The sequence below is a fragment of the Notolabrus celidotus genome, chromosome 14 (assembly GCF_009762535.1).
Source record: "Notolabrus celidotus isolate fNotCel1 chromosome 14, fNotCel1.pri, whole genome shotgun sequence".
In the NCBI taxonomy this organism is placed as follows: domain Eukaryota; kingdom Metazoa; phylum Chordata; class Actinopteri; order Labriformes; family Labridae; genus Notolabrus; species Notolabrus celidotus.
Window position 1 is genome coordinate 22,157,399 of NC_048285.1, and position 12,801 is coordinate 22,170,199.

At 38.0% G+C, this 12,801-nt stretch overlaps 1 protein-coding gene across 1 annotated transcript; it reads right to left on the reverse strand.

Annotated features, from left to right (window-relative positions):
• Positions 1–1,869: 1,869 nt before the first annotated feature.
• six5 (SIX homeobox 5) lies at positions 1,870–7,755 on the reverse strand. Its single transcript, XM_034700757.1, has 3 exons — positions 6,974–7,755; positions 4,339–5,789; positions 1,870–2,893 (listed from the first exon to the last, which is right to left on the reverse strand). Exons 1-3 carry the CDS (start codon positions 7,657–7,659, stop codon positions 2,229–2,231), a joined length of 2,802 nt encoding a protein of 933 aa, XP_034556648.1. The 5' UTR covers positions 7,660–7,755; the 3' UTR covers positions 1,870–2,228.
• Between the last annotated feature and the right edge of the window lie 5,046 nt (positions 7,756–12,801).

Consider the following 12,801-nt stretch of genomic DNA (forward strand, 5'->3'; position numbering starts at 1 on the left):
TGGATATAAAAATGAGAAAACAAGAACTTTGAATGTCAAACATAAATGATCCCTTTGAACTGTCAAAAAGTCTGTAAAAACACATTGTCTTTGGTTAAATCTGTGACAGGTAGGGGGAGTAAAAACAGAAATCAGGATACAAACATACAGGTATAATTGTGCGCAAGCCCACAAAGGCTTTGATGTCTACAAACTTTGGTATGAAATGGCGCGTCTCAACAAACAAACAAAGGCTACCATATTTTACATAATTAACACATTTCCCTTTATCCTTTACTAAATTAAATATTGGCAAAATTTAGATTTAAATTGATTTGTCAAAGCCATTTCATATTTACCCAAAATGCCAGAGAACCAATGACACTCAAATATATAAACAAAGGGTGATCTACTTTGTTTACAGACAACAATCCTGCCATTTAATTTGTTTTAACACCTTAAAACCCTAAAAACCTAAATTTTAGTACAACAATTTGACCTTCCTGGTGAAAAGTAATTTCCTATAGGTGTTTTTCCAAAAAGATATTTTTTCTTTCAGTTAAAACTAGATTGATAATGCATGCTTTAAATAGAGTACATGTACAAAAACACAACAAACAGACTAATAAAAAACACAAAGGTCATTATTGTAACCAGATGAGACACTGATGTGTATATTTTATGTACCATAAATGGCTAACAGTTTAACCTCTATCTGTGTTGTGACAATGGAAGGCTCACACGATAAGATAAGATAAGATAAGATAGTCCTTTACTCGTCCCACAATGGAGTGTTGCTAGGTTTCTATTGATGGAGATTGATTATCAGTTCACATCAAATCACATCAGGACACCGGTAGCTGTTTTTTCTGATTTAGCTTTTCTGTTGAGGAGTTTTAGGGTCCATTTAAGAATAGGACATTTGGGAAAAATGTGAGCCCTGCCACTGATACAACAACACAGCAGGGCAGCGTAAACAAATGTGTTAATGAAAGGTGCAAAATATACAAATACAAAAAATAGAGCTAGGATCATGCAAACAAAACTGTCACATTATGTTTCACTGGAGATCAAACAGATACAGAAATGAGGACATTCAGAAAAAAATCAGTAAAGTGAATCTTAAAATTTGGTTGGATGTATAGCAATTTAAAAACGTGTAAAAAAAAAAAATCACACTTTTATCAAAAACAATGATGTAGGAGCTTTAAAAAATAAGGCACTTTTCAATAATAACAAACAGATTTTGGATATATTGACAACAATTACTACTATGTGGGATCACAGCAAACATTTAGTGTAATGCACCGTCATGCTACAGTATAAAGAAACTTTTCTCATCTCCCAAGAGTACTTACATTTCACAAACATAATGTACTATATATAAAATTACTAAACATGTATTGCATAGAGTATAGACCCTTTATTTCCTCTGTTATATTGGTACTTGTGGGAGAAAGTAATTCAAAACAGTCCTCTGATAAAATGCAGCTGGGCTGCATGTTTCGTCCCAGACTTCAGTAACTTGTAGCAATAAAACACTGGTGTGTAGCTTTGAGGCTGTGTATGTAACTACGCTTTCACATACCTCTGTTCTATTTAGGAGGCATCCATCTGAACCTTTTTCCTGGAGTGTTACTGATTAAGTATATTCAGGCAGTGAATAAGAGAGAGATCACAGCAATGCTCAAATATGTCTGGACTCTGCATGTACAACTTTTTCAGATAGTTTGCTGTCATCTTCTTGTGGTGGATCCACGATGAACCACACAACCTTTACAAAAACAACTCAACTTTGTCTGCAGCACAGAAAACTGCGAAGAGAAGCGGAAGGAATAACTAAAGCTATGCTGTCTAGCAAAATAGTATTTTTTTTTACATCAGGATCCAATCAGATCAATCTGTGGTAGTTCTTTTGTCTGGATTTAATAACTCCAGTAAGTAAGGCACATAAGGCTTTAAGTAAAGCATCCTTTGTAAGCCTGCTGATCAATGTGAAGTACAGCTGCAGAGGATGTATCTGAAAAGTGCCAGCTAAGACCACGATGGCCCTGCTGAGAGAGCATCGATGTTGGACACACCAGAACATAAACATGTTATTAAAGACTTGATTGTTCTTAGAGGATCAACAAAGTTGAATAAGATCTTCAGATCACTAAAAAAGTGAACTTAAGATTTAGTAACCTACTGAGTGTTTCATCCTTTTTGTTTTTAGAGACACAAGGTTGCCAGTTAGCAACATAAACATACTACAGGCCCAGTTCATCATCCACAGGGACAGACTGTAACTGAGTCAGAATCTTAGAATCCCCATCCATCCCCTCTGGGTTCCCCAGCGCTGAGTTGGCATCCACATCCTGCTCCGATGAAGGACTTCCCAACAGCAGCGACTCACCTCCAGGTAGGCCTAACAATGCTGGGTCTACAGGTAGGTCCCCCTTGTTACGGACGTCAAACAGAGTCAGACCAGCAGAAGTGGAGAGGGGTACGGGGCTCCAGGCTGATTGAGAGAGCTGGGTGTTGGGTATCATTCCGCTGTACATGGGACTGAGGGTGAGCATACTTTCTGGAGTGAGAGTGTTCGGAGTTGTGGGAGTGACTGACTGGTCCAGTGTGTGAGGGGAAGGGGTCGCAGGTGTCCCCGTCTCTGGAGCACAGTATGGGGGAGATGAGTTGATGAAGTTTAAGGGTGAGGATGTGAGGACGTTGGGGGTCGGAGCGGAGATGGTTGAAGGCTGGGAGGCTACTTGGGGGGCCGAGTGGGTAAAGATGGGATTCAGTCCATTAGCAGGCATGGGTGGAGCCTCAGGGACTGGTTTTAGTAAACTGGCGAGTTGGATGCCTGCTGGGATGGTCAAAATCAGCTTGCCTTGCTGGACACTCAGGTAGGGGCTACCACCGAGGAGAAGGTTACCTACAGAGTTGATAAATGATATAAGATGATCACAATCAAGACTGTTACATCGGGGACAACAAAACACTGAGAAAGTTGAGTGACACGAACAAAACACCTGAAGTAAATGCTGCATAAATAAATAGTACAACGATTTGATAATAACATTACTTAGTGTAAAATAGGAGCGAATTTGGAGAAGACCCTGTACAAAAGGGACAAGGACAAAAACCAATATGGGATAGCCATGAGTTTTGGACCCTCAGGCGGCACTGCATTAAAAACAGGCATAACTCTGCAGTGGAAATCACTGCATGGGCTCAAAATCCCTTGCAAAATCCATAGTCTGTGAACACAGTTCATCCCTGCATCCACAAATTCAGGTTAAAACTGAACCATACAAAGAGGAAACCATATATAAACTTGATCCTGAAACACAGGCAACTTCTCTGGTCCTGAGCCCATTTAAGATGGAATGAGGCTAGGTGGAAAAATGTCCTTTTGTCTGACAAATCAAGATTTTACATCCTCTATGGAAATCATGGACGCTGTGTCCTTAGTTCTAAAGAGGAGAAAAGTGGTCCAGCTTGTTATCAGCACACAGTAAAAGCCAGCATCTGTAATGGTATGGGGATGTATACGTGCCCATGGCCTGTGATGCTTACACATCTGGGAAGGCTCCATTAATGCTGAAGAAAATATACAGGTTTTAGTGCAATGCATGCTGCCATACAGACAATGCCTTTGTCAGGGAAGACCTTGCATATTTTAGCAATACAATGCCAAACTACATTCTTCATGAATTACAACAGTTTGGCTCTGTAGAAGGGTAAAAGGGCCTGCCTGCAGTCATGACTTGTCACCCATTGTAAACAATTGGCATATAATGAAAATAAAAATTCTGCAAAGGAGACCCTGAACTGTTGAACAATTGTGTGAATGGGACAACATTTCACTGCCAAACTCCAGAAACTGGTGTCCTCAGTTCACACACATTTACAGAGTGATATTAAAAGAAGAGGCGGTGCAACACAATGGTAAACATGCCCATCTCCCAACTTTTTGAAATGTGTTGCTGACATCAAATTTGAAAAGACTGAATTATATCAGTTTCAATATTTGATATGTTGTCTTAGCACTTGTTACCATTATATACAGTTTAAATAATTTTCAAACCATCAAATGTGGTTTCTATCCTTATTATCTACAATACTATACTTTAAGTGATTAGATTATTTTTTCTTCTCTTTTTTCAAATGAGACAGTTTTTTGGTAATTTTATTTTGCAATACTAATAAAGCTAAACTTGTATGCTGTATAAATTATCCTTAAAGACAAGCACTCAATAAAATACATCTGCGCTGTAGTTTAAAAGTGGGAGAAATACCATAAATACTTAGGAAATGACCAAAATAGTTTACTTTTGGCTCACTTCATTTGTAAAATATCTAATGAGTTCAGTGTACCTGAGGGAGCTGAGGGAAGCTGAATGATACCAGAGTTCAGGAGCTGCACACCAGGAGCCATGCTGGTTGGGGGAACCACACCTTGGATAGGCCTCAGCTGGTTTATCCTCAGAGGACCCTGTGAGACCCCAGCAGTTGCAGGCGCTGAGGTCAGGATCTGTAGGGGCATACCGGCAGAGAGAGAAGGACTGGCAGGAACCACTTGAGGGAAGGAGATGGTGGATGGAGTTTGGATGTGGGAGACTGGGACCAACTGGGGCATGGATGGAGGGACTAACTGTGCTGGTGTGATGCCTTTGGCATGGGGGACTGGGACCACCTGTGTTGGGGAAGAAATGGATATAACCTGTGGGACCTGGACTTTGCCAGGTGTTGAGTTTATGGTTTGGTCCCCTTGCTGAGGTGCTGTTCTCTGTAGAAGCTGGGAGATGGAGACTATGGTTGTAGCACCTTCAGTCGTTGACACATCCTGTTGTTGCTGCACCAGTCTGCTGCCTGTGTTCACTGTCTGGCTTTGGAAATGAGGCATTGGCGAAGCAAGAGAGGATACTGGGACCAACTGGGGGCACTGGGAAACCTGTGCTCCCGAAGAGTGCTGCACAAGCTGGGATACTGGCTTACCATGGATGGAAGGAACAACCTGGGGCAGAGAGAGTACCTGAGGGGTGGAGCTGCTGGAGACAACAATAGAGCTAGGAGGGTTTAAGTGTTGAGCAGCAGATGCTATGACAGCATAGTCCCGTTGCGGGATGGAGAGAGGCACAGAAGACAACACAGAGGCTGTGAGGGACTCCTGCTGTTGGGTGTTTGGTGTTAGGACCAGTGAGGGCAGACTGGCTGGGGATGATAGAGTTGGAGAGGAGGGGGATAAAGATGAAGAGGAGGAAGATACGTTCTGGCTGCTGTCCTCTGATTTGGCGACAGAGATGAAGTCCATTGCATTGTTACTTTCTGACTTAATTTGGAGAGTTGAAGAGATGATGGTAGGATGGTTTGAGGCTGGGGTGGCGTTCGTGCTAAAAACAACAGTTGGAAGACTGCTCTGGTTTGCATTCATGGCTGAAATCCCATGCTCTGCCACAGACACTGTTTGCAGCTGCTGCTGCACACTGACACTAGGCTTGGTTATTACCTGAGCCCCGTTCAGTATTAGAGGAGAGTTAGTTGCAACGGGACTCAATGTGACTGTCTGGCAATCCCCCAAACTCAGACCATTAATGATCACACCACCTCCGTTGCTGGAGATTAGGGAGTTTCCATTAAGAAGTAACGACTGAGGGGACGTAAGGAAGCCACCGGAGCCGTTGAGGATCAGTTGGCCTCCCGTGCTGCAGGGGACAGCAGAGAGAGAGATGATGGAGGTAGTGGAGCCAGGAGCATCCTCTGGTCTGTCAGGAGTGTCGTCCATGGGGCTTCCCTCGTCATCTGAGCTGTGGTTCCCATCAGACTCACTAGAATGAGAGAAAAAGGGGCAAATATGAAGAAAAGAGTTGGATGCTATGGGCTATATTAATGTCTTGATCAATTACAACCTAGGATTTCTCATATAAGTTTCTAATGCTTGAAAACATTACATAAGGTTGAAAGAATTGAGTTGAGCTTTGTACAAATGAACCAAACCTATTGGATCATTTTGATTTCTGATCATGGAGTATATTTTACCCACAACAGCTTCATGAACTATGTATTGTCTATCTTTTTTTTCTTTCTTTCACAATTCTTTTAATTGATTTTGGTAGTACAGTGCATGTAAGCTTGACAGTATAAAAAAGTCTATCTTTTTTTAATAAATGTATAATGTAAATAACAGAATTAAGTGATAACTTTTCTGGTGATCTTTACCATAGTATCCAAAACCGATCATTCTTCCACTCTGGATAGATATAAAACTGTCTTTGTGAACTCACAAAGCTGGTTTAGAGTCCTCACAGCTCTTTCTGGTCCTTCCCTTTATTAATTTGTGCAGCCATGGTTGACTATTCAAACTGACTGACCACCACAAACCCTCAGGCCTGATAAGATAAGCCTGCTGTATTCACTCTTATCTACCTCCTGCTTGCTTAGTGAAATAGTGGCTTTGAAACTCAGAGATTTCAGTCCCTGTGAAAGCATATTAAGAGGATTCTTTCTCCTCTCTGTGTTTACCACCCCCACTTTTCCCAGTTTAAGCATTTGCTCTAACCTCGGTCACCCTGCAGGCCTGAGGCAGAGGTGCATGGTTACAGGAAATTTGAGCCACGGTGGGCGCCTGAATCTCACATTTCATAACAAAGCAACATGCTCCTGTCTCGGACCTGTGTGGCTTTACTGCTGTCAAATCTGCTCTGCTGTCCTCAATAGATGCAATATTTGACTTGTTCATACTTGCACTTTAAAGTTGAATGTGAAGCTACATACTCTTTCTATGCTGTACTGTGCAGGGTTGGCTTGTAGTGCTTTGTTTACCATGAGGGTTTGGTCTATTGGTTTCGGGGAATAGTGTGAGTGATCACTGTTGTTAGAAAACACACCACAGACTGACTAATAGTAAGTACCAGAATAAACAAAGTTAAGCCAGGACAGCTCTCCCTCCCTTTGTGTAACCACTTTTGAATTCATTATAAAAAAAGCAAATAAATGGTTTTCCTGGTCTTGCCTTTTGCTGTGGGTCCCAGACGGGGTCCTGTCCCTCTGCCTGCGGTTCTTGAACCAGTTGCTGACCTGAGTAAGGGACAGTCCGGTGACTTTTGCCAGGTTCTTCTTCTCGTCTGGATTTGGGTACCTGTTGCTCTTATAGCACTCCTTCAATGCGTTTCGGGACTTCTCTTTGAAGCAGTACACGGTCTCCTCTCCGTCCCAGATCGTTTTGGGAAGAGGGAACTTTTTCCTGAGCCGGTACTTGTCCACAGCGCCCAGGCTACGGCCCCGGGACCTCTCCGCCTCCTTGTAGCGGGCTTTCAGGTACAGGTCCTGCAGGAACCCATGGTTAGACGGGTGGAAGTCGTGGCCATCCAGGACTGCGTAAAGCTCCTTGAATTCCTCCCGATGGAAAGCCACCAGAGCTTGGGCCTTCAGCAGGGTCTCGTTGCCACGTAGCAGCTCGGACGAAGGAGGTATGGTGGATAGAAATCTCCACAAGCGATCCACATTGCCCGCCTGCAGGAGGGCCTCGCACAGACATGATACTTGGTCACTGGAGAAACTCAGAGCTGACTTTTGAAAACTTCTGAGTAACTCTTCAGAAATGATGTCTGCGTTTTTCTCTTCTTTAATATCCGATGCAGTCTGCTCTTCTGGGCTGTTTTCAGACTGTTCTGCAGACTCCAAAGACAAGGAAGCCATTTTTACTTTAACTTTTTTTTCCTCCACTAGTTCCTCCTCCTCCCTCCCTCCGTCTCTCTCTCCCCCATTCTCTCTCCCATTCTCCGCCAGTCGACCAAGCTGTTAATGTGCCAGGAAAATACAGACGACCACGCCCCTTTCTATAAGTTAGCCTCTCTCTTTGTTAAAAAGTTCCTCTGATCTTCCATCTCTTATATATTAAGATATGATTCACAGCTTCACGTTTTACTGTCTCTTGCACCACATATAGCTTTTGTTTTCAGGAGCGCTTTTTTATTGGGCGCCGTTTGTAAAGTTGTGCACACCAAAAATAACAGTTCTCCACATTTAGCTCCAAAACATCATAAAAATGAATTTAAAATTTTTAAAAGTCACTTTTTTAAAAATCACATTTAGAGGAATATTTGTGATCTTCTTCACATTTAATTTTGTTGATAAAAATATATTAAGTTGAAATAATCCAAATGCTAAATATAAATCTAAATGTTAAATATAAATATTAAATATTAAATATTAAATATAAATATAAATGTTAAATATAAATATTAAATATAAATATTAACATTTATATTTAATATTTATATTTATAATTAACATTTAGATTTCTATTTAGCATTTAGATTTAGATTTAACATTTAGATTTATATTTAATATTTATATTAATATTTAACATTTAGATTTAGATTTAACATTTATATTTAACATTTATATTTATATTTAGTATTTAGATTTAACATTTAGATTTAGATTTAACATTTATATTTATATTTAGTATTTAGATTTAACATTTATATTTATATTTAGCATTTAAATTTATATTTAGTATTTAGATTTAACATTTAGATTTCTATTTGGCATTTATATTTATATTTAACATTTAGATTTAGATTTAACATTTAGATTAAAATTTAACATTTAGATTTATATTTAATATTTATATTTATATTTATCTTTTAGATTTAGATTTACCATTTAGATTTAGCATTTGGATTTAACAATGATTTTAACTTAATATTTTTTTCACAACAAATTTAAATGTGAAGAAGATCACAAATATTCCTCTAAATGTGATTTTTAAAAAAAAAGTGACTTTTAAAAATTCTAAATTCATTTTTATGACGTTTTCGAGCTAAATGTGGAGAAATGTTGCTGTTATTTTTGGTGTGCACAACTTTGCAAACGGCGACCCATACTTTTTACATTTGTTGTTTGATAAAAAGTTTGAGTTGTTTTAATATCCAGCATGAGATGTTTGGTTTGTGTCTTCTGTCCTTTTATTTGCTTTCATTTTCTTTTCTTTTTTACAGTGTTTCTATGCGAGTTTTAACATTTTTTTAGTGTCTTATGTGTTTTATTATTTATTATTATTACAGTGTTATTATGTGTGTTTGAACTTATTTAGTTAAGCACAGCACTTTGTTAAACTAGATTATATTTTAAAATGTACTTTATAAAAAAAATGGATTGGTTTGGAATATAAACATCTGCTTGATGTGGATGATATCGCCTTTTTAGAGAGTATTCACAAGTTTAGTCGTCTCAACATTTTTATGTTAGAATACTCAAAGCTTAAACACTTAAACTAACACAATTTAGATTATTTTTTGTACTTACTAGCATTTTCAGGAAAAAACAAACGCATGTGGACATCACAACAAAGTAGAGTTGCAAACATAGATCATCATACAAACATACTACTTCATTTTCTCGTTTATACAAACATTTACCATTTAAGGTCCAAATCCAAAACAAGACCTGTACCCCTTCTTTGTACAAAAACTGCTAATATGGATCTCTAAGATCCTGGGACCATAAATCAGTGAAATCTTATTTTCAATTAAAGCAGCATTGTTAAGCCCTAAGGAATGTAATGTACAGCTTGATACAATGTTGCAATGTTACAATGTCATTTAGAAGACGCTTTTATCCAAAGCGACGTACATACGAGAACAGGAACAACACAAGCAAAGATCTAGACAAGAGGAAACAAGATCAGTATGAGTAACAAAGTGCTTCAACTCAATTTGGGTGCAGGTAATTCCAAGCAGTGTAAAGGCAATGCACAAAAGTAAGGAATTTTTTATTTTTTTTTAAATAAGGAACATCTACAATGAAGTAACCAAACAATTTAAGACCTTCCATTATCATCATCAACAATTAACATCACCACAATAATTACCAAAGTACCAAGTGCTGGGTCAGGGATGGAAAGAACTATAATTCAAAGTGACTTTCAATTGAACATTTCTGGATTGCTGTACATTTTAAGATCTTGGAGGTGCTCCCCTCTGCCAAAGGAGCTGAGGCTATAGCTGAGCTTGAGTTGGTCAATTAAGATCTGAAAGTATCTATACATTTTATTACATTTATAACTTAAGTGTTAACCCTAAAACTCTGAATATTTTTTTAGGAGATTGCAATTATGCATTATACAGCCCATTTATTCCTCAAACGAGTAACATTACAGCCCCTGAAGTGTGTCTGTTTGTTCAGGTAAGACCAGTTTTCCACCTGAGGTGATTTCCAAATGCAAATACTGTCAGTGCAACACTCCCAATAAATGGACATTTACATAGCAGTTACAATTTGCATCTGTGTAGGCTTATTGTTTGGACTTTTGCAACAGAAAACTCTTGAATATCTATTTAATCAATTGCACGTCTCACTACGACCCACATACTGCAGACATGAACATGTTCAGCAGAGGAAGTATGGATAAGGCCAGGCAGTTTTGCAGATCTCCATTTTCATCAACAACCGTATATGCTTCTGAATCTTCACTGTGGAACTGTATGTTTGTTTCATCTCCCCTTCTCCTCCCCAACTGCAGTTTAGTTGTAACACTTTATTTGATGTTCTCTTTTTTCTGCTCATACATGCTCTATTCTGATATCGTTTCAATCTACTGCTGATATGCAGTAAACACATGATGAACCCATCCTGTCGGACCTTTAAAAAAAATTATCTTTTGATCAGTTGTATTTTACGGAAGAGGATTAGGGCCACTGAAAAAAAAAATTTAAGGTCACATTTTTTCAAAAATGATTATTATTCTGAGAAAAAATCAGAATTCTGAGATTAAAGTCAGAATTATGGGATTAATCTCAGAATTTTGACTTTTTTCTCAGAAAAAAAAATTAAGGTCAACATTTTTTATTATTATTATCATTATTATTCTGAGGAAAAGTCAGAATTCTGACTTTTTTCTCAGAATTCTGACCTTTTTTTTCAGAAGTCTGACTTTAATCCAGGAATTCTGACTTTAATCTCAGACTTCTGACTTTTTTCTCAGTATAATAATAATAAAGAAAAATGTTGACCTTAATTTTTTTTATTTCTCTGGTGGCCCTTATCCTCTTCTGTAGTATTTTATACAATGTTAAAGGGAATTCATTGCAAAACACCACTTCAGAGTGATCATTTAAAGTTTCACATTCACTCCTGTTGGTTAAGTAGTTCTCGGTTGAGTCAATAAACATAAATAGGCAGCGCCGATTTTTTTTTCTGTACTGTTGTGAGAGATCAACAAGAACTATTGAGTTGACAATGTTAATAAGGGACCCTATAAGTATTTGTTTGGTTTTAATAATTCCTTCTGGACATGTTTATAGCCTAGTAAAATATGTCATTTTGTGTTTCGAGATTGAGAAAGTTAATGTATTTTCCTGGACTGCAGTATTCATTTCGCAGCCGATGTTGACATGTGATTACATGCGCTGTATTATTTACACCACAAGGTGGTGCCTGTGAATCAGGAACGGAGCAATACAATACACAGACGTTTGTGTGAGATGAAGAGTTTTTTTGTTGTTCTTTGTACTGGAAGATTTTTTTTTGCAAGAAGCTGCAGTGTTCTGTGAGCAGCAGGAGAATATGTGGTAAAAGTTCAGATGAGGTAAAATAAAGTTGAGACGAATGAGACGTCCATCCAGCGTCTGACTGCATTCTTGGCTTGTTCTCATCTTTCATTCCACTACATGGAAGTTACTATGTGACTTGGCACATTCACAAATAACTACTGTATCCATCGGAATCGCACTGTTCTTCATACTGTGTATGTTTGTTTTTAAATAACCTGGTGCAATTTTTTTATCGTGCAATAACTTACCTTATCTATTTATCAGATGTGTACATAGTGTGTATACATCTGTAATAGTTACCATATTTTATTTTATTTTATTTTTACTTTCTTTTATTCTATTCTATTTTATTTTATTTTATTATATTTTACCCTTGTCATTGCTATTATTATTGTTATAATACTGTTTAACTACGTTAGTACATTGTCGTATTCCCCTGTCCCATGTTGTAAACTGCTGTAAGCTGCTGTTTTTTTTTCTTTTTGCATTTAGGTTACTTATGCAACTGATAGGCTATAGCGCACATACTTTTTATTTTTATTTATCTGGTTTGAATACAAGCTTTCAAGAGAACATTTCATTATAAATTCACAAATTGCAACTTCCATACCCCGTTGTACAGCAAAGAGCATACAAGCGAAACCTGGTAAAACAGGCCCAAAAGACAGTAAAGCGCATAAAATAGAACTTATCCAAATACGTTTAGTTTTACAGCAGGCACACACACACAGGGCCTAGGCATCGCGTTATTTTAAAATGAATAATTATTTAAAATTGCTATAATTATTTCTCAAATCTTCCTCAGGCATTACATTTTCAGAAAATAATACAATGAAAAAAAACTGATTTATTGTGTTAATTAATGTATTTGTTTCAACTTATTTATGCATCCAGAAAAAAATGTGTGATGCCTTTTCCAACAGTGGGTGCTGCAGCACCCTCAGCACCCCTACTTCCTACCGCCATGATTGGGTCTGATTTGTGAAAAGGGCAGGTAGAACGTTCTAGAGCTGGATCTAAAAGGGTGGTTCCCATTTTAAAAAGTATGAAATGGTGACATCTGCTGTCCAAATACGCTCCAGCCTGTTCTCCGAACAGTTTGTCTTGATTTAATTAAGGATATTTTAAATTAGAGAGAACGTTTGATAATGTAATTATTGTTCTTCAGTTCAATAAATTATGTTTCTTAAACAAAATACATTTTTAATTTGCTAAACAGACTTCTATTATATTATAATAAGAGTATCTCGTGCTCACAGCACAGACTGACTCAGGCGGAAGA